At 36.6% G+C, this 19428-nt stretch overlaps 1 protein-coding gene across 1 annotated transcript in view; it reads right to left on the reverse strand.

The window, feature by feature from the left end:
* RNF17 (ring finger protein 17) overlaps window positions 1-19428 on the reverse strand; it is a 166854-nt gene that overhangs the window by 138874 nt on the left and 8552 nt on the right. Inside the window, exons 3-6 of the mRNA XM_032314687.1 lie at window positions 13028-13119; window positions 8779-8890; window positions 7767-7847; window positions 6169-6269 (exon numbers count right to left, since the gene is read on the reverse strand). Of these exons, the coding sequence (XP_032170578.1) occupies window positions 6169-6269; window positions 7767-7847; window positions 8779-8890; window positions 13028-13119 (386 nt within the window). The remainder of the gene's footprint in view (window positions 1-6168; window positions 6270-7766; window positions 7848-8778; window positions 8891-13027; window positions 13120-19428) is intronic.

Raw genomic sequence — 19428 nt, forward strand, 5'->3', positions numbered from 1 at the left:
AATAAGTCAGATCTAGAGTTCAGAATGACAATCTCAAGGTTCTAGCCGGGCTCGAAAAAGGCATGGAAGATATTAGAGAAAACCTCTCGGGAGATATAAAAGCCCTTTATGGAGAAATAAAAGAACTAAAATCTAACGAAGTTGAAATCAAAAAAGCTATTAATGAGGTGCAATCAAAAATGGAGGCTCTCACTGCTAGGATAAATGAGGCAGAAGAAAGAATTAGTGATATAGAAGACCAAATGACAGAGAATAAAGAAGCTGAGCAAAAGAGGGACAAACAGCTACTGGACCACGAGGGGAGAATTCGAGAGATAAGTGACACCATAAGACGAAACAACATTAGAATAATTGGGATTCCAGAAGAAGAAGAAAGAGAGAGGGGAGCAGAAGGTATACTGGAGAGAATTATTTGGGAGAATTTCCCCAATATGGCAAAGGGAACGATCATCAAAATTCAGGAGGTTCAGAGAACGCCCCTCAAAATCAATAGGAATAGGCCCACACCCCGTCACCTAATAGTAAAATTTACAAGTCTCAGTGACAAAGAGAAAATCCTGAAAGCAGCCCGGGAAAAGAAGTCTGTAACATGCAATGGTAAAAATATTAGATTGGCAGCTGACTTATCCACAGAGACCTGGCAGGCCAGAAAGAGCTGGCATGATATTTTTCAGAGCACTAAGCGAGAAAAACATGCAGCCAAGAATACTATATCCAACTAGGCTATCATTGAAAATAGAAGGAGAGATTAAAAGCTTCCAGGACAAACAAAAACTGAAAGAATTTGCAAACACCAAACCAGCTCTACAGGAAATATTGAAAGGGGTCCTCTAAGCAAAGAGAGAGCCTACAAGTGGTAGATCAGAAAGGAACAGAGACCATATACAGTAACAGTCACCTTACAGGCAATACAATGACACTAAATTCATATCTCTCAATAGTTACCCTGAATGTTAATGGGCTAAATGCCCCAATCAAAAGACACAGGGTATCAGAATGGATAAAAAACAAAACCCATCTATATGTTGCCTCCAAGAAACTCATTTTAAGCCCAAAGACACCTCCAGATTTAAAGAGAGGGGGTGGAAAAGAATTTACCATGCTAATGGACATCAGAAGAAAGCAGGAGTGGCAATCCTTATATCAGATCAATTAGATTTTAAGCCAAAGACTATAATAAGAGATGAGGAAGGACACTATATCATACTCAAAGAGTCTGTCCAACAAGAAGATCTAACAATTTTGAATATCTATGCCCCCAATGTGGGAGCAACCAACTATATAAACCAATTAATAACAAAATCAAAGAAACACATCAACAATAATACAATAATAGTAGGGGACTTTAACACTCCCCTCACTGAAATGGACAGATCATCCAAGCAAAAGATCAGCAAGGAAATAAAGGCCTTAAACGACACACTGGACCAGATGGACATCACAGATATATTCAGAACATTTCATCCCAAAGCAACAGAATACACATTCTTCTCTAATGCACATGGAACATTCTCCAGAATAGATCACATCCTCGGTCCTAAATCAGGACTCAACCGGTATCAAAAGATTGGGATCATTCCCTGCATATTTTCAGACCACAATGCTCTAAAGCTAGGACTCAACCACAAGAGGAAGTTTGGAAAGACCCAAATAAATGCAGACTAAACAGCATCCTTCTGAAGAATAAATAGGTCAACCGGGAAATTAAAGAAGAATTGAAAAAAATCATGGAAACAAATGATAATGAAAATACAACGGTTCAAAATCTGTGGGACACAACAAAGGCAGTCCTGAGAGGAAAATATATAGCGGTACAAGCCTTTCTCAAGAAACAAGAAAGGTCTCAGGTACACAACCTAACCCTACACCTAAAGGAGCTGGAAAAAGAACAAGAAAGAAACTCTAAACCCAGCAGGAGAAGAGAAATAATAAAGATCAGAGCAGAAATCAATGAAATAGAAACCAAAAAAACAATAGAACAAATCAACGAAACTAGGAGCTGATTCTTTGAAAGAATTAATAAAATTGATAAACCCCTGGCCCGACTTATCAAAAAGAAAAGAGAAAGGACCCAAATAAATAAAATCATGAATGAAAGAGGAGAGATCACAACTAACACCAAAGAAATACAAACTAGTATAAGAACATACTATGAGCAACTCTACGCCGACAAATTTGACAATCTGGAAGAAATGGATGCATTCCTAGAAACATACAAACTACCACAACTGAACCAGGAAGAAATAGAAAGTCTGAACAGACCCATAACCAGTAAGGAGATTGAAACAGTCATTAAAAATCTCCAAACAAACAAAAGCCCAGGGCCAGATGGCTTCCCGGGGGAATTCTACCAAACATTTAAAGAAGAACTAATTCCTATTCTCCTGAAACTGTTCCAAAAAATAGAAATGGAAGGAAAACTTCCAAACTCATTTTATGAGGCCAGCATCACCTTGATCCCAAAACCAGACAAGGATCCCATCAAAAAGAGAGCTATAGACCAATATCCTTGATGAACACAGATGCAAAAAATTCTCACCAAAATACTAGCCAATAGGATTCAACAGTACATTAAAAGGATTATTCACCACGACCAAGTGGGATTTATTCCAGGGCTGCAAGGTTGGTTCAACATCCGCAAATCAGTCAATGTGATACAACACATCAATAAAAGAAAGAACAAGAACCATATGATACTCTCAATAGATGCTGAAAAAGCATTTGACAAAGTACAGCATCCCTTCCTGATCAAAACTCTTCAAAGTGTAGGGATAGAGGGCACATACCTCAATATCATCAAAGCCATCTATGAAAAACCCACCGCAAATATCATTCTCAATGGAGAAAAACTGAAAGCTTTTCCACTAAGGTCAGGAACACGGCAGGGATGTCCATTATCACCACTGCTATTCAACATAGTACTAGAGGTCCTAGCCTCAGCAATCAGACAACAAAAGGAAATTAAAGGCATCCAAATCGGCTAAGAAGAAGTCAAATTATCACTCTTCGCAGATGATATGATACTATATGTGGAAAACCCAAAAGACTCCACTCCAAAACTGCTAGAACTTGTACAGGAATTCAGTAAAGTGTCAGGATATAAAATCAATGCACAGAAATCAGTTGCATTTCTGTACACCAACAGCAAGACAGAAGAAAGAGAAATTAAGGAGTCAATCCCATTTACAATTGCACCCAAAACCATAAGATACCTAGGAATAAACCTAACCAATGAGGCACAGAATCTATACTCAGAAAACTATAAAGTACTCATGAAAGAAATTGAGGAAGACACAAAGAAATGGAAAAATGTTCCATGCTTATGGATTGGAAGATTAAATATTGTGAAAATGTCTATGCTACCTAAAGCAATCTACACATTTAATGCAATTCCTATCAAAGTACCATCCATCTTTTTCAAAGAAATGGAACAAATAATTCTAAAATTTATATGGAACCAGAAAAGACCTTGAATAGCCAAAGGGATATTGAAAAAGAAAGCTAAAGTTGGTGGTATCACAATTCCGGACTTCAAGCTCTATTACAAAGCTGTCATCATCAAGACAGCATGGTACTGGCACAAAAACAGACACATAGATCAATGGAACAGAATAGAGAGCCCAGAAATAGACCCTCAACTCTATCGTCAACTAATCTTCAACAAAGCAGGAAAGAATGTCCAATGGAAAAAAGACAGCCTCTTCAATAAATGGTGTTGGGAAAATTGGACAGCCACATGCAGAAAAATGAAATTGGACCATTTCCTTACACCACACACGAAAATAGACTCAAAATGGATGAAGGACCTCAATGTGCGAAAGGCATCCATCAAAATCCTTGAGGAGAACACAGGCAGCAACCTTTTCGACCTCAGCAGCAGCAACATCTTCCTAGGAACATTGCCAAAGGCAAGGGAAGAAAGGGCAAAAATGAACTATTGGGATTTTATCAAGATCAAAAGCTTTTGCACAGCAAAGGAAACAGTTAACAAAATCAAAAGACAACTGACAGAATGGGAGAAGATATTTGCAAATGACATATCAGATAAAGGACTAGTGTCCAGAATCTATAAATAACTTAGCAAACTCAACACCCAAAGAACAAATACTCCAATCAAGAAATGGGCAGAGGACATGAACAGACATTTCTACAAAGAAGACATCCAGATGGCCAACAGATACATGAAAAAGTGCTCCATATCACTCGGCATCAGGGAAATACAAATCAAAACCACCATGAGATATCACCTCACACCAGTCAGAATGGCTAAAATCAACAAGTCAGGAAATGACAGATGCTGGCGAGGATGCGGAGAAAGGGGAACCCTCCTACACTGTTGGTGGGAATGCAAGCTGGTGCAACCACTCTGGAAAACATCGTGGAGGTTCCTCAAAATGTTGAAAATAGAACTGCCCTATGACCCAGCAATTGCACTACTGGGTATTTACCCTAAAGATACAAACATAGTGATCCAAAGGGGCACGTGCACCCGAATGTTTATAGCAGCAATGTCCACAATAGCCAAACTATGGAAAGAACCTAGATGTCCATCAACAGATGAATGGATCAAGAAGATGTGGTATATATACACAATGGAATACTATGCAGCCATCAAAAGAAATGAAATCTTGCCATTTGCGACAACATGGATGGAACTAGAGCGTATCATGCTTAGCGAAATAAGTCAAGCAGAGAAAGACAACTATCATATGATCTCCCTGATATGAGTAAGTGGTGATGCAACATGGGGGCTTAAGTGGGTAGAAGAAGAATCAATGAAACAAGATGGAATTGGGAGGGAGACAAACCATAAGTGACTCTTAATCTCACAAAACAAACTGCGGGTTGCTGGGGGGAGGGTGGTTGGGAGAAGGGGGTGGGATTATGGACATTGGGAGGGCATGTGCTTTGGTGAGTGCTGTGAAGTGTGTAAACCTGGTGATTCACAGACCTGTACCCCTGGGGATAAAAATATATGTTTATAAAAAATAAAAAATTAAAAAAAAAGAGTGAAAAAGGAACCCACAGAATGGGAGAAAATATCTGAAAATGACATATCTGATAAAGGACTGTATCCCTAGTGTATGTAGAACTCCAACCCCGCAACAAATATTCCAACCCAAAAGAAAGGACTTGAAGGGCTTTTCTTCAAAGAGGATAGGTAAATAAGCAATAAATAAGCATATGAAAAAATACTCAACATAAAATGCAAATCAAAATCACAAGATACTATTTCATACCCATCAGGATATGATTACTACAAAACTCCAGAAAACATTGTTGGTGAGAATATGAGAAACTGCAAGTAAAATGTATAGCTACACTAGAAAACTCTGATGTTGCCTCAAAAAATTAAACATAAAATTATCATATACCACACTTAAAAATGATTAAAAAGGTAATCTTTTAATGTACATTTTACCACCATAAGAATGTTTAAAATACATGCACATGACTTATAACTTAAATGTTACAATTAAAGACCATATGTGAGATAGCTTCAATAGGGAAGAATATCAACCAATTCATTGACAGTATATTGAGCCTATGTCCTTTGCATCTTAATGGGATTAAAAAGAAAAAGAAAAAGAACTAAGGGTCAAATGGACAGGCACCATTATTAAAGATACTTTTTTTTTGTCACATCAAAACTTTTATGTTCTTATTTCTTGAAATGAAAAATGAGATTAAAAATTATTAAAGATGATATATATCAAAGAATTTTTAAAGTAATAGATATGCAACTATGTGGTATTTGTTTAGAAATGAATGTCAGAAAAAAAAGAAATGAATGTCAGAAAGTATTAGAGTATTACTTGCTTTGATGCAAATAAACGTATGAGAAAATGGAGGGATGTGTGAGAAAAAGCACTGCATTTTCCAAGTGAAATTCTTGCAGATTTGAAAGTAATTTTCTGTGCTTCTTTAAGAAAGAGGCTTATTTATTTAAAAGTTAGCTATAGGACCAGATGGTAAATGGCCAAACATTTTTTAAAATGTACTAATTTTTCCTCATTTTCAAGCTGTAGACATCAGTCTGTAGGGATCACCCAAACCTTCCAAACTTGCTTAAAAGTTACTCAGTACTTCAATCTATACAAAGAACCAAAGTGACAAGTTCATGTTAAAAACTTCAGTTTCACTGAGTCTGTATTTTTAACTTATTACCTGGAATCAAGAGAAGTAAAAAGTTGATCAAACTGTTTCTCTAGGACCTCTATAAGACTGACTGTTTCCTCTTTTGTTTGATTGTGTATCTGTTCCAGCATCTGGGAAGAACATAATACAAAGATCTAATTTGGTATTTTTATTTTATAGAAATTGTACTGTTCAAATAATTTTAAAATTAAAAGGTACTTTTTGAACTTTTCAAAGTAGCCATACAAGACAAGATTAGGTGATAAAAATGGAATAAGTTACAAGGTTCGACTTTAAATTCTTGTACTTGTCAGCAAGATCACATCTTTGTTGGCACTGTGCACTGATAAACTGGTAAAAAGACTTAGAAAATCCACTAAGTTTTCTAAACTTCTTAATCCTTTTTATCATTATAGGAAGAGTCATTCTGGATAGCTGAATTTCTCTCTGGTAGGATTCCTTAAATGAAAAAAACTCAATACATAATACTAAACATACTTGAAGTAAAATGTTAAATATTCCACATGTTTGCCTTTTTTGAACAAAGAATTGTTACTTGAGATCTCTGATCCTTTTTTTTTCCTTCCATTTTCCCCCTTTTAAAACAGGAATGTCTGTGTATACTATACCTGTCCAACCAAAATATTTTAGAAGCAGATTAATTATCTAGTTTCACAGGATCATGGTTGGAGAGGAATTTTACCCCCAAATGAATCATATCCTGAGTCTCAGCCATACCTGATTTAGAAGATATTTAGGTGAGATTTTGGACTTGATGCTAGAATAGATTTAAGACTACGTTGGGATGGATCTAAGACTAGATAGGTGAATATATTTTGCATTTAGAGGACACAAACCTGGGGGGGTGGTTAGAGAGCAGACTGTCACAGGTTCAATTTTGCCACCCCACGTACTCATGCTGAAGTCTTAACTCCTGTATCAGATATATATATATATATATATATATATATATATATATATTATTTTTTTTAAAGATTTTGTTTATTTATTTGACAAAGACAGTGAGAAAGGAAACACAAGCAGGGGAGGAGGGAGAGAGAGAAGCAGACTCCCCACTGAGCAGGGGACCCAATGCGGGGCTCGATCCCAGGACCCCGAGATCATGACCTGAGCCGAAGGCAGATGTTTAATGACTGAGCCACCCAGGCCTCCCTCAGCTATATTCTTTGTTGCAAATTTGTTGTTGCTGGGTGCTTAGGAGCTTGTTCTTTGTCACCAAGTGAGTCTCTTTTGGGGGGAGATGGGGTAAAGGAGGAAAGAAAATAAGATTCTTTGTGTAAGGGTATACAGCCAACTAATGAGCAATGTTGGAAAGATGGTCTGTAATACTTCTGAGACAAAATTCAGCTCAAAATTCAGCAAAAAAAAAAAAAATCATGGTTCCTTAATAGTGCTCCAATTTCAGTCCACCAACATAACAATGCCACAAGACCAATCCTAGCAGGCCATGGAAGTTTTCTATTCTTTTGTATGTTCTTCTGTTACTGGATTATCATGCTCAGTAACTTAGTGCTAAGCTCTAACTTCAGTAATATACACCAAAATATATACATTTAAAGAGAATATGCCTTAATTCACTATAGAATGTAATCATTTAAAATGCTTACTTTTACAGCAACACTTAATTGCTCAAAACTATAGCCTGCTATCTTCAATGCTTCATCAATTTCTTCTGCAGTTTTAGTTTCCTAAGAAGGGGAAGAGGGTCCACATACAAATATAAAATAAAAAATATAAAAATAGATGCTTATATACATTATATTAGTTGCAAACATACCAAGCTACAATTTTGAATACAAATGTAACACAGACCATGAGAGAAACCAAGTAACAAAAATGACACTTAATCTTATATCCAGAAATTTAAAAACTACTAGCTTTTTGATTAGAGATTATAGTATTTCAGACTTTTTTTTAGATAACTTTTTGAGAAAATGGTATATTTTGTGTAATCTTTTTTCAACTTAAAACTATCTTGGAAAATGTATCATGGTAATTAATGTACGCACTAAAAATGTTCTTAAAGAAGATTATAATTTGGCTATGTTAAAACTTAAAAGATATCAAGATCAAGTGATTTCTCCCTTTCCCTAGTTCATTAAAGATCTCTTTAATAATAGCATTTTGGAATTTGTTCTATTCTGATCTTAAACTAAATACATTATTTAAAGTTATAGAAAAAGTTGAAATTCAGTCTTCCAACAATAACATCATCATCAACACAGTGAATTAACTAAGGCCTTTTGGCTGCCATTAAAATGACTGGAAAAATTACATTGAGAATTTAGAAACCTGTACTTTACACAAGTTTCATCTTATCTAGATTCAATAACTAGGTTCAAAGGGAAGAAGTTACATATGGTTAAATATTAGGAACACTAATAGAACTGGTCAAAGGGAGAACAGCTTGAAAAATGGAACAGGAAAAATGAGAATTATTCAAGTATACTTAGAATAAGAGATTCAAGTAAAAAATGTAGGTTTACCTCACCTTTATGCTTCTAAAAAAAACCCCTGTAATTATAGCAACCTTGAGAGGAGAGAAGAGTAAAACTACCAGACACAAAGTAAAAATGTTTGGAAGCCAAATCTTACTTCATGAGTAACATTTTTTCATACCGCTATTAGAGATGAGGAGTTCAAAATAGTCCTGTGTGTGGGTGTTGAATGTTCTAAACCAATAGTTAGCTGATCAGAAGTCTTTTTAAAGTCCTGAGAACAAATCTTTATCCTGAAAAATGTCAAGTACATTATTTTAAATACCACATTTTAAACTTCTATTCTGATTGTTACTATCATAAATAATTCACATGACAACTTTTAATAACAATTACAATGAGTTCTCAGTCATTGAGAACTGTCATCAGCCATGATGTCTCAGTCATCATCCAAAGAGAGGGAAACCATGGCTAAATATGCTTCCATATAAAACTTAATTTTACTAAGGGGCATCTGTGTGGCTCAGTCATTAAGCATCTGCCTTTGGCTCAGGTCATGATCCCGACTCAGGGTCCTGGAATGAAACCCCGCACTGGGCTCCCTGCTCAGTGGGAAGCCTGCTTCTTCCTCTCCCACTACCCCTCCTTGTGTTCCCTCTCTTATTGTGTTCTCTCTCTGTCAAATAAATATTATCTTTAAAAACAAAACTAAATTTTACCAAGAATTCAGCTTCTTAGCAAATCCCTAAAAAAATAATAATAAAATTCTATAGTATAAACTGTGCAATTTACCTCTCCTCATCTCCTAATTACCTCTCCTTAGCTGATGTTTTTTGGTAGAGAAGTTTACAGTCATTCAACTGTCTTTAAGCTCAATTACTTATACACAAATGCCTGCTATTAATATAATATGCTTATGGGTCTAGATAATTTGCAAAAAGGTAATAAATTTACTAGGTAATTTGCAAAGAAAAAATTAGTTTCATTTCTTATCTAAACATGCTACAGTTTTTGCTTATTTTAAGGTTTTATTTATTTGTCAGAGAGAGAGAGCTTAAGTACACAAGCAGGGAGAGCAGCAGGCAGAGGGAGAAGCAGACTCCCCACTGAGCAAAGAACCTGGTGTGGAACTCGATCCCAGGACCCTGGGATCATGACCTGAGCTAAACGTGGATGCTTAAATGACTGAACCATCCAGGCATTCTGAGTTTTTGCCTTTTTTTTATCTTTATATTCCCATATTGGCTAACACACAGTAAGCTTTTGATAAATGTTTGCTAAATAACTTAATCATAAGCCTGTAATAGTTTATAGAAGAAAGTATGTTTAACCATTACCCTTATAGAGGAAAAAAACAGACTTTAATTTTTAAACATTCATTACTTTGAAAAGTGAATATTCATGTTCTTGAAAACATGTGAATGCATAAGCCCTTAGGAGTACATTTTTCAATTCCTGTTTCAAATTTTTTTTAAGATTTTATTTATTTATTTGACACACAGAGAGAGAGATCACAAGTAGGCAGAGAGGCAGGCAGAGAGAGAGGGGGAAGCAGGATCCCCGCTGAGCAGAGAGCCCGATGCGGGGCTCGGTCCCAGGACCCTGAGACCATGACCTAGGCAGAAGGCAGGGCTTAACCCACTGAGCCACCCAGGCATCCCCCTGTTTCAAAATATTAAATATAAATTAAAATATAAATCAGGAAGGAAATACATTATTTTTAAACAGACTTATTCCTCAACACATAAACAACTATTTTAAATAAAACTCTACTGAAATTAGGGAATAGGAGTTTCTAATGTAAGTATACTTGACATGGAGAATTAAAAAAAAAAACGTAATTTGGAAAAAATTTGAGTTTTTTAAAATGGATTCATTTATTTCTGAAAGTGAAATTTTACTTTATAACCACACTAGATATTATATATATTTAGACAAGAATATAATCAGATTTAACTTGTATAGGTTTAAAAAATTAGAAAATTTCACAAAGAAGTCCAGATCTCTATCTTCTCTTGAGGAAATAAAAAGGAAGATTGGCAACACTGGTTTAGTCTTAGCACACAGCAATAACTAGCTAGTGAAATAAGTCAAGTATAGAGAGTCAATTATCATATGGTTTCACTTATTTGTGGAGCATAACAAATAGCATGGAGGACATGGGGAGTTAGAGGGGAGAAGGGAGTTGGGGGAATTGGAAGGGGAGGTGAATCATGAGAGACTATGGACTCTGAAAAATAATATGAGGGGTTTGAAGTGGCAGGGGGGTGGGAGGTTGGGGTACCAGGTGGTGGGTATTATAGAGGGCACGGATTGCATGGAGCACTGGGTGTGGTGAAAAAATAATGAATACTGTTATGCTGAAAATAAATTTAATTTAAAAAAAATTAAAAAAATAAAAAAGATAACTAGCTAGAGCTAAAAAGGGGCCACCTCCTTTGGAGAGGGTAAACCTTTGTCCCCACAATTCATACCACTCATTGTTTAAAATCTACCTCATCCAGTAAGTCATTTGCTGGAATGCCGTATGTACTCAAATTTGTTGTGGCCCATGACTCACATGGAGCCATAAAGATTCCTAATGATTTACTCTAATCATTTCATTCAGAATGCATGGAGGAAATGGCCAGTGGAATACAAATATAGGGTTTGGGCATTCAGTAAGGCTGAACTCCACTGGTCCTGTCAATAACCAGTTGCAAGACTAAGTGGCTTACTACCTAAAGAGATAACTATAACTATTTTGGTTTCTATCTAAGCACCCATGTATGTCCAGACAGAGAAGCTGCATCAGTAATGTGAAAAGCCACTGAATGGTAGTCTAAAAATTTTTGGTTTTATTTAGGTAGGCAATAAAGAAGCATGGAGCAGGGAAGAGTAAGGAAGTGTTAAGGAGGTAGTCAAAAAGAGTAAGAATTAAATAGGATAGTAAAAATGAAAGATAAGTGATGGATATGAAAGATATTGTGAAAATTACAGTCTGCAGGAGGCAAAATGAAGAAGTTATGAGGAAATGGGGTGATTTACTGATGCTTGGTGTCATTAACAAAATTGAAAGGTTTCAAATGAGGTTGTTCCTTGAAAGTTTCCTGTGTTTCTTTTATTTCCCATGTAATTTATTACTATATTAAATATGCTCTAAAAAGTCAAAATTATACAAAAATATAATTGCCTTCTGAGTAGGGTCTCCATGAATTAACTGGAAGTCTCTTAACTCTTATGAAGTTATAAAGTAAAACTTTACTATTTTTTCACTGTAATCCATCCCATCCCATAGTCAACCCTAAATATAAATTTATCTAGTACTGAAACATGATTTCAGAAAAACCATAAAAATGTCAAAACATCATGGCATTTCATCTAACAAACATTTATTACATGTTTACTGTATCTAGCAGCAGGAATGTAGAAAGCAGTAAAAATGTGGTCCATGCCCTTACAGGGGCTTTAGACTAGCAGAGAGAGACATAAATAAGTAAGTGTAGGGGTGGCTCAGTGGGTTAAGCCTCTGCCTTCGGCTCAGGTCATGGTCTCAGGGTCCTAGGATCGAGCCCTGCATCAGGCTCTCTGCTCAGCAGGGATCCTGCTTCCCCCCCTCTCTCTGCCTGCCTCTCTGCCTACTTGTGATCTCTGTCTGTCAAATAAATAAATAAAATCTTTAAAAAAAAATAAGTAAGTGCAATAAAAAATAACATAGGTGTTGGTCTCTAGCTGGGGTTATGCTTTTAAAAAATTTCTGCTTCGCTAATTGAAAAAAAGAACTTTATTAATATATATGTATACAAAATCCTATTGAAGAAAGGAAAATGAGTAAAAGAACCCCCAAATTATTACTCTTCCTTTTATCAATCATCTCTCAAACCACCTTTCTAAAGTCCTCTACTATATCATGCTCATGATACTCTTAAGAATTAACACCTTTTGAAAGCCACAACTCTCAGCAAGCACCAATAACTTTTGCTAGAATGACATTCTCAGCTTTCCTTTCATTCTCCCCCACCCCACACTAAATAAGGACAAACTAATGCTTTTTTAGGAGCTGGAGTCTCCATTTCACTAATAGTTAAGACAAATTATAAAAGAGCACTCTATAATGGGAGATATAGGCTTCCAGATGGAATGAAAAAGTCGCTGGAATAAAAGTACAACACAGGGAATGTAATCAATGATACTGTAATAGTGTAGGTGACAGATGGTAGCTACACTTGTGGTGAGCATAGTAAAACATATAGAGAAGCTGAATCACTATGTTGTATACCTGAAAATAATGTAATATGTCAACTATATTTTTAAAAAATTATAAAGCATACTCTATCAACAATGGGTTAGAAACACTTATCTAAAAATGATATTTTATCAGTGATGCTACAATCATCCTTTCAGAAATACACTGAACTTCAAATACTGAAATAAGTACACATAAAACATACTTTTTAGGCTGCAGTTTTTCCATAAAAGAATCTTCTTTGATACATCCATCTGTTGGATAGTATCCTTGTCTCATATTTATAGTTGTAGCAATCTTAGGACAAAATAATAATAAAAACAAAAACTAGTCATTCATAAATTCTGTTTATCCAGAATTCAAACTAGTGTGCCATTCATAGTAAACTTCTCATTCAAAAAAAAAATTATATATGTATGATGTTTTTACCCTATTTTAATTTTTTAAGAAATCTACTCTAGCAGTTATTACTTAAATAGAACATTAAAACACTTCATTCTACCACATTCTACAGAATATACTTGTAAAAAGACTTTAAAAATCTACTGTAAAATTTCACAATGACATTTCCAGTTATGTTCAAAACCTAAAATAATACTTAGGAATAAATTTAGTAAGAAAAATGTAAGTTCTAAGAAAAGAAAACCAAGTAATTTACTGGGATCATACAACAAAAACAGATTAAATGGAAAATCATTTCAAACTCTTAGACAAAAATTTAATATCCTAAATATAACTAATGTAAAACACAAAAATTAACACAATTCTACAGTTCATATGGAAAATATACTATCCAAGAATTATAAAAATTTTAACATACCATTCAGTAGAGATTTATCCCACCAGAGCATAAAGCTAATGTAATTAAAATGCTAGGGTACCAGCATAATAAATGAATATAATACAGCCACATTTATATGGGAACTTAATACAGAATACAGGGGCATTTCAATGAAATAGGATTATTCAACAAACAGTATTTCTTCATTCTAAAGAAAAAAGTTATATGCCTATGTTATACCATATAAATTAGATTACATATGTGTGTTTGTGTGTATATATATATTAAACACAGTAGAAGTACAGAAAACACATATATAATTCTAGGATGGGAAGGTCTGCCTAACCAAAGAAAACCTAGAAACCATGAAGGAGGGGGAAAAATGACTAAAAGAAACATTTCTGAATGGCTAAATGTAATAAAATTAAAAGTGAAAGACTGGGAGAAAATAGGATATACTGGACAAAGTATGAATATCCCATCATATGAAGTATTCTTACAAGTTAGGAAAAAGACAATTCAAAAGGAAAATGTGCAAAGGATTTGAAGGGATCTATTAAAGAGAGAGAAGCTGATAAATCAGCATATAAAAGTGCTCAATTTCACTAATAATCAAGGAATTGAAGTGTAAAGTCAGGATATACCTACTTCGGGAGAAGTGGGGGACTCCATCTCAACTGGTCCCCTAAATTTAGCTAGAAACCTACAAAGCCACTTTGAAAACCCATGAAATCAGCCTGAGATATAAGATTATATACATCTGGCTCTCTTTGGGGGCAGAGGATCATCATACAGGATGGAGTTGGGATTGCAAAGACAGATACCTGAAAATAAACAGAAGAGGGAGGGAGCCACCAAAGGTAGCCACTGGAAAGTAATACCCCAGCACAAATGTGTCCTGTGCTTGGGAACCAGCAATAGCTTGGAGACCAGTGGCTGCAAGACAGGGACTGATAACAGCACTCAAACAGAACAAAGGGGCTTCAGAGACAATTGTCAGGCATCCGTAAGCAAGGATCTAAGCCTACGGTCCCTGGACCAGCCATAGCTGTTCCCCTGCCTGCACCTAATAGGGCTCAGTGTGGACTTGAGTCTCTGGTCCCTGGGGCTGGCTGCCACCTCTGCCACCAACCTCGCTGAGAGGACCTGGTTTGGACTGGAGGCCATGGTCCCAGGAAATGCAGGCACTGAGGCGCTGGGGCTAGGCTCATCCAGACCAGTACTGCTTGCAGTTTTGGTGGCACAGGGGTGCAGAAACAACTGGGGGCCTCCATTGACCACTGGGAGTGTGAGTGTCACCTGGGGAGTGTACCATCTATGGGAGGCTGTGGTATTCAACTGTGCTGGCAGAGGTGGAGTCTGTGTGTTCTGGAGGATTCAGAGAGAAGCAGACTGTGGCTTCTCTCTGAGGTGAAGATCGGGTGCGGACAGTTTACTTTGCTCTGGTACTCGGAAAAGGTGCAAAAAGTTGCCAGAGAACAAAAGCCTGAAAAACCCGTTTCCATAGAGCCCATCCCCGATAGGGGACAGGGCAACTCCGTCCAAGCAGCACTGACTGAAAAACAACGCAGCAGGCTCTGCCCCCAAAAGACAAGCTGAAAGAACAAGAGGACAACCACCACAGAGGCCCCATAAAACCGTAAAACCCAACACGAGGGAGAAAACGGTGTAGTGCCTCACAGCCTATACATTGCTTAGATACAATTTCTCTCTTTTTAAATTCTTTCTCATGATTTTTTTTTTACCTACTTATCATTTCAACTAGATGTTTAACCCACTGAGCCACCCAGGCGCCCCTCAACTAGATGTTTAATACAACATATTCAATAGTAACTTTTTAATTTGAACTTTTTCATACCTATATTTTTTTCCTCTTTTCTTAAATATACATAGATATAAGCTTCAATGTAGTCCTTCTTTCCCTATTCAATTCTCTCTCTCTCTCTCTCTATATATATATATATATATAGAGAGAGAGAGAGAGACCTATATACACACCAGTTTTCATTTCCCTGTATCTCTGGGAAGTTGAATTCTCTAACAAAGATAAAGTCCACCCAGTAAGGACTGGGTAAAATACACCCAGTAAGAACTCACCCCACATTGAGGGATTATAACCACCCTCCTCTCACCTTTCCCCTTTTTAAAATTTTGTTTTTTTCCCCCCGGATCTGTTTGTTTTTATTTTTATACTTGATAAATCTTACTCTTGGGGCTCATTTTGGCTTTTTTAATTTTTATTTTTGGTGATTCTGATTGCTCTGAACCTTCCCAGGGTACACATTGCCTGGATAATGGTTGATATATTTGGCTGTACACTGCCCAACCACAACAGAATGACTAGGAGGAGGAACTCTCAACAAAGAAAAAACCCAGAGACAGTGGCATCTCCCAAATGGATTTGTCAGAAAATAGACCCCAAGGTAGCAGTTATGAAGACAATGCACACAGATTCATTAAGGGCAGGAGTGAGAGCAGATTGGTAGAACTTAAAAATACTATCAGTGAGGTACATTCTAACAGTTAGAGTAAATAAATCAGAAAAATAAATTAGTGATCTCGAAGACAAACTGACAGAAAAGGAGGAGCAGGAGGAGGTCTGGAACAAAGAGCTTAAAATCCATGGAAACACAATTAGAGAAATAAATGATGCCATGAAATGTTCCAATGTCATAATTACTGGGATCCCTGAGGGGGTGGGGAGGAGAGAGAGAGACAGAGACAGAGACAGAGAACTTGAAGATTTATCTGACCAAATCATAGCAGAGAACTTCCCTAATCTGGGGAATGAAACAAATAATTGTGTCCTAGCGGCAAAGAGGACACACAAGATCAATGAGGGCAGACCAACACCCAGGCATGTAGTAGTAAAACTCGCAAATCTTAGAACCAAGGAAACCATTTTAAGGGTAGTTAGGAGGAAGAGATTCCTTATATACAGAGGGAGGAACATCAGAATAATGTCAGACCTACCCACAGAGACCTGACAAGCCAGAAAGGGCTGCCAAGACATATTCAGAGTACTAAATGAGAAGAATATGCAGCCAGGAATTCTTTACTTGGCAAGGCTGTCATTCAGAATGGATGGAAAGATAAGAAGCTTAGAGGACCATCAGAGACTGAAAGAATATGTGACCACTAAGCCAACCCTGCAATAAATATTAAGAGGGGGTCCATAAAAGGAGAAAGACCCCAAGGGTGATATAGAACAGAAATATACAGAGACAATCCACAGAAACAAGGACTTCACAGGCAACATGATGACAATCAAATCTTACCACTCTCAATAATCACTCTCAATGTGAACAGCCTAAATGTTCCCATAAAACAGCACAGGGTTGCAGATTGGATAAAAAGACAGGACCCATCCACACGTTGTCTACAAGAGACTAATTTTGAACCTTAAAATACATCCAAACAAAGTGAAGGGATGGAGAACTATCTTTCATGCCAATGGACCTTAAAAGAAAACTGGGGTAGCAATTCTTATTATCAGAAAATTAGATTTAAGCTAAAGACTGTAGTTAGAGATACAGAAGGACACTGTATCATTCTTAAAGTTTCTATCCAACAAGAGGATCTAACAATTGTAAAATATCTGTGCCCCTAACATGGGAGCAGCCAACTACATAAGCCAACTGTTAACCAAAATAGACATACTGATAATAATATATTAATTGTAGGAGACCTTGACACTCCACTCTCAGCAACAGACAGATCAAGTAAGCAGAAAATCAACAAAACAACAAAAGCTTTGAATGACTCACTGGACCAGATGGACCTCATATATATATATACAGAACATTTCACCCTAAAATAGCAGAATACTCATTCTTCTCAAGCATAAATGGAACTTTCTCCAGAATAGTCCACATACTGGGTCACAAATCAGGTCTCAGCCAATACCAAAAGACTGAGATTATTCCCTGCGTATTCTCAGACTACAATGCTTTGAAACTGGAACTCAATCACAAGAAAAAGTTTGGAAGAAATTCAAACGCTTGAAAGCTAAAGACCATCCTGCTTAAGAAAGTTTGGGCCAGGGCACCTGGGTGGCTCAGTGTGTTAAAGCCTCTGCCTTCGGCTCAGGTCATGATCTCAGGGACCTGGGATCAAGCCCCACGTTGGTCTCTCTGCTCCGCGGGGAGCCTGCTTCCCGCCCCCCACCCCGCCTGCCTCTCTGCCTGCTTGTGATCTCTCTCCCTCTGTCAAATAAATAAATAAAATCTTAAAAAAAAAAAAAAAAAAGAAAGTTTGGGCCAATCAGGAAATCAAAGAAGAATTTAATCAATTCATGGACACCAATGAGAACAAAGACACATCGGTCCAAAACCTATGGGATATGGCAAAGGAGGTCCTAAGGGGGAAATACATAGCTATCCAAGCCTCACTCAAAAAAACAGAAAAATTCCAAATACACAAACTATCTTTACACCTTAAAGATTTGAAGAATGAACAACAAATTAAACATAACCCAGCATGAGGATGGAAATAATTAAGATTAGAGCAGAGATCAATGAATTAGAAACCAAAAATACGGTAGAACACATTAATGAAACTCGAAGCCAGTTCTGTGAAGAATTAATAAGATCGATAAACCATTGGCCAGATTTACCAAAAGAAAAGGGACAGGATCCAAATTAATAAAATTATGAATGAAAGGGGAGAGATCACAATTAACACCAAGGAAATAAATATAATTATCAGAAAGTATTATTGACATCTCTATGAAAATAAATTAAGCAACCTGGAAGAAATGGATGCGTTCTTGGAAACCTATAAACTACTGAGACTGAAACAGGAAGAAATTGATAACCTGAATAGACCTATAATCAGTAACAAGAGTGAAGCAGTGATCAAAAACCTCCCCAAAAACAAGAGCCCAGGACCTGACGGATTCCCTGGGGAATTCTACCAAACATTCAAAGAAGAAATTATACCTATTCTCCTGAAGCTGTTTCAAAAAATAGAAACAGAAGGAAAATTTCCAGACTCCTATGAGTATCAGCATTACCCTGATCCCCAAACCAGGCAAAGACCCCATCAAAAAGAATTTCAGACCAATATCCCTGATGAATATGGATGCCAAAATTCTCAGCAAGATCCTAGCTAATAGGATCCAAGAGTAATTAAAAGGATTATCCATCACAACCAGGTAGGATTTATCCCTGGGAAGCAAGGTAGTTCAACGTTTCGCAAATCAGTCAATGTGACAGAACACATAAATAAGAAGAGACAAAAACCACATGGTCCTCTTAATTGATACAGAAAAAACATTTGACAAAATACAGCACCCTTTCTTAATTAAAACTCCTCAGAGAACAGGGATAGAGGAAACATGTCTCAACTTCATAAAATCAATCTATGAAAAACCCACAACAAATATCATTCTCAATGGGGAAAAGCTGAAAGCCTTTCCACTGAGACCAGGAACACAAGGATGCACACTCTCACCACTACTTTTCAGCATAGTACTAGAAGCCCTAGTAACAGCAATCAGACAACAAAAATAAATGAAAAGGTATTCAAATTGGCAAAGAAGTAGTCAAACTCACTCTCTTCCAAGATGACATGATACTCAAATGTGGAAAAGCCAAAAGACTCTACCCCCAAACTATTAGAACTCATACAGCAATTCAGTAATGTGGCAGGTTACAAAATCAATGCACAGAAATCAGTTGCTTTCTTATACACTAGCAAAGTAACTGCAGAAAGAGAAATTAGATAATTGATTCCATTCACAATAGCACCAAAAACCATAAGATACCTGGGAATAAACCTAACCAAAGAGATGAAGTATCTATACTCCATGAACTACAAAACAC

The sequence above is a fragment of the Mustela erminea genome, chromosome 15 (genome assembly GCF_009829155.1).
Source record: "Mustela erminea isolate mMusErm1 chromosome 15, mMusErm1.Pri, whole genome shotgun sequence".
Lineage (NCBI taxonomy): Eukaryota > Metazoa > Chordata > Mammalia > Carnivora > Mustelidae > Mustela > Mustela erminea.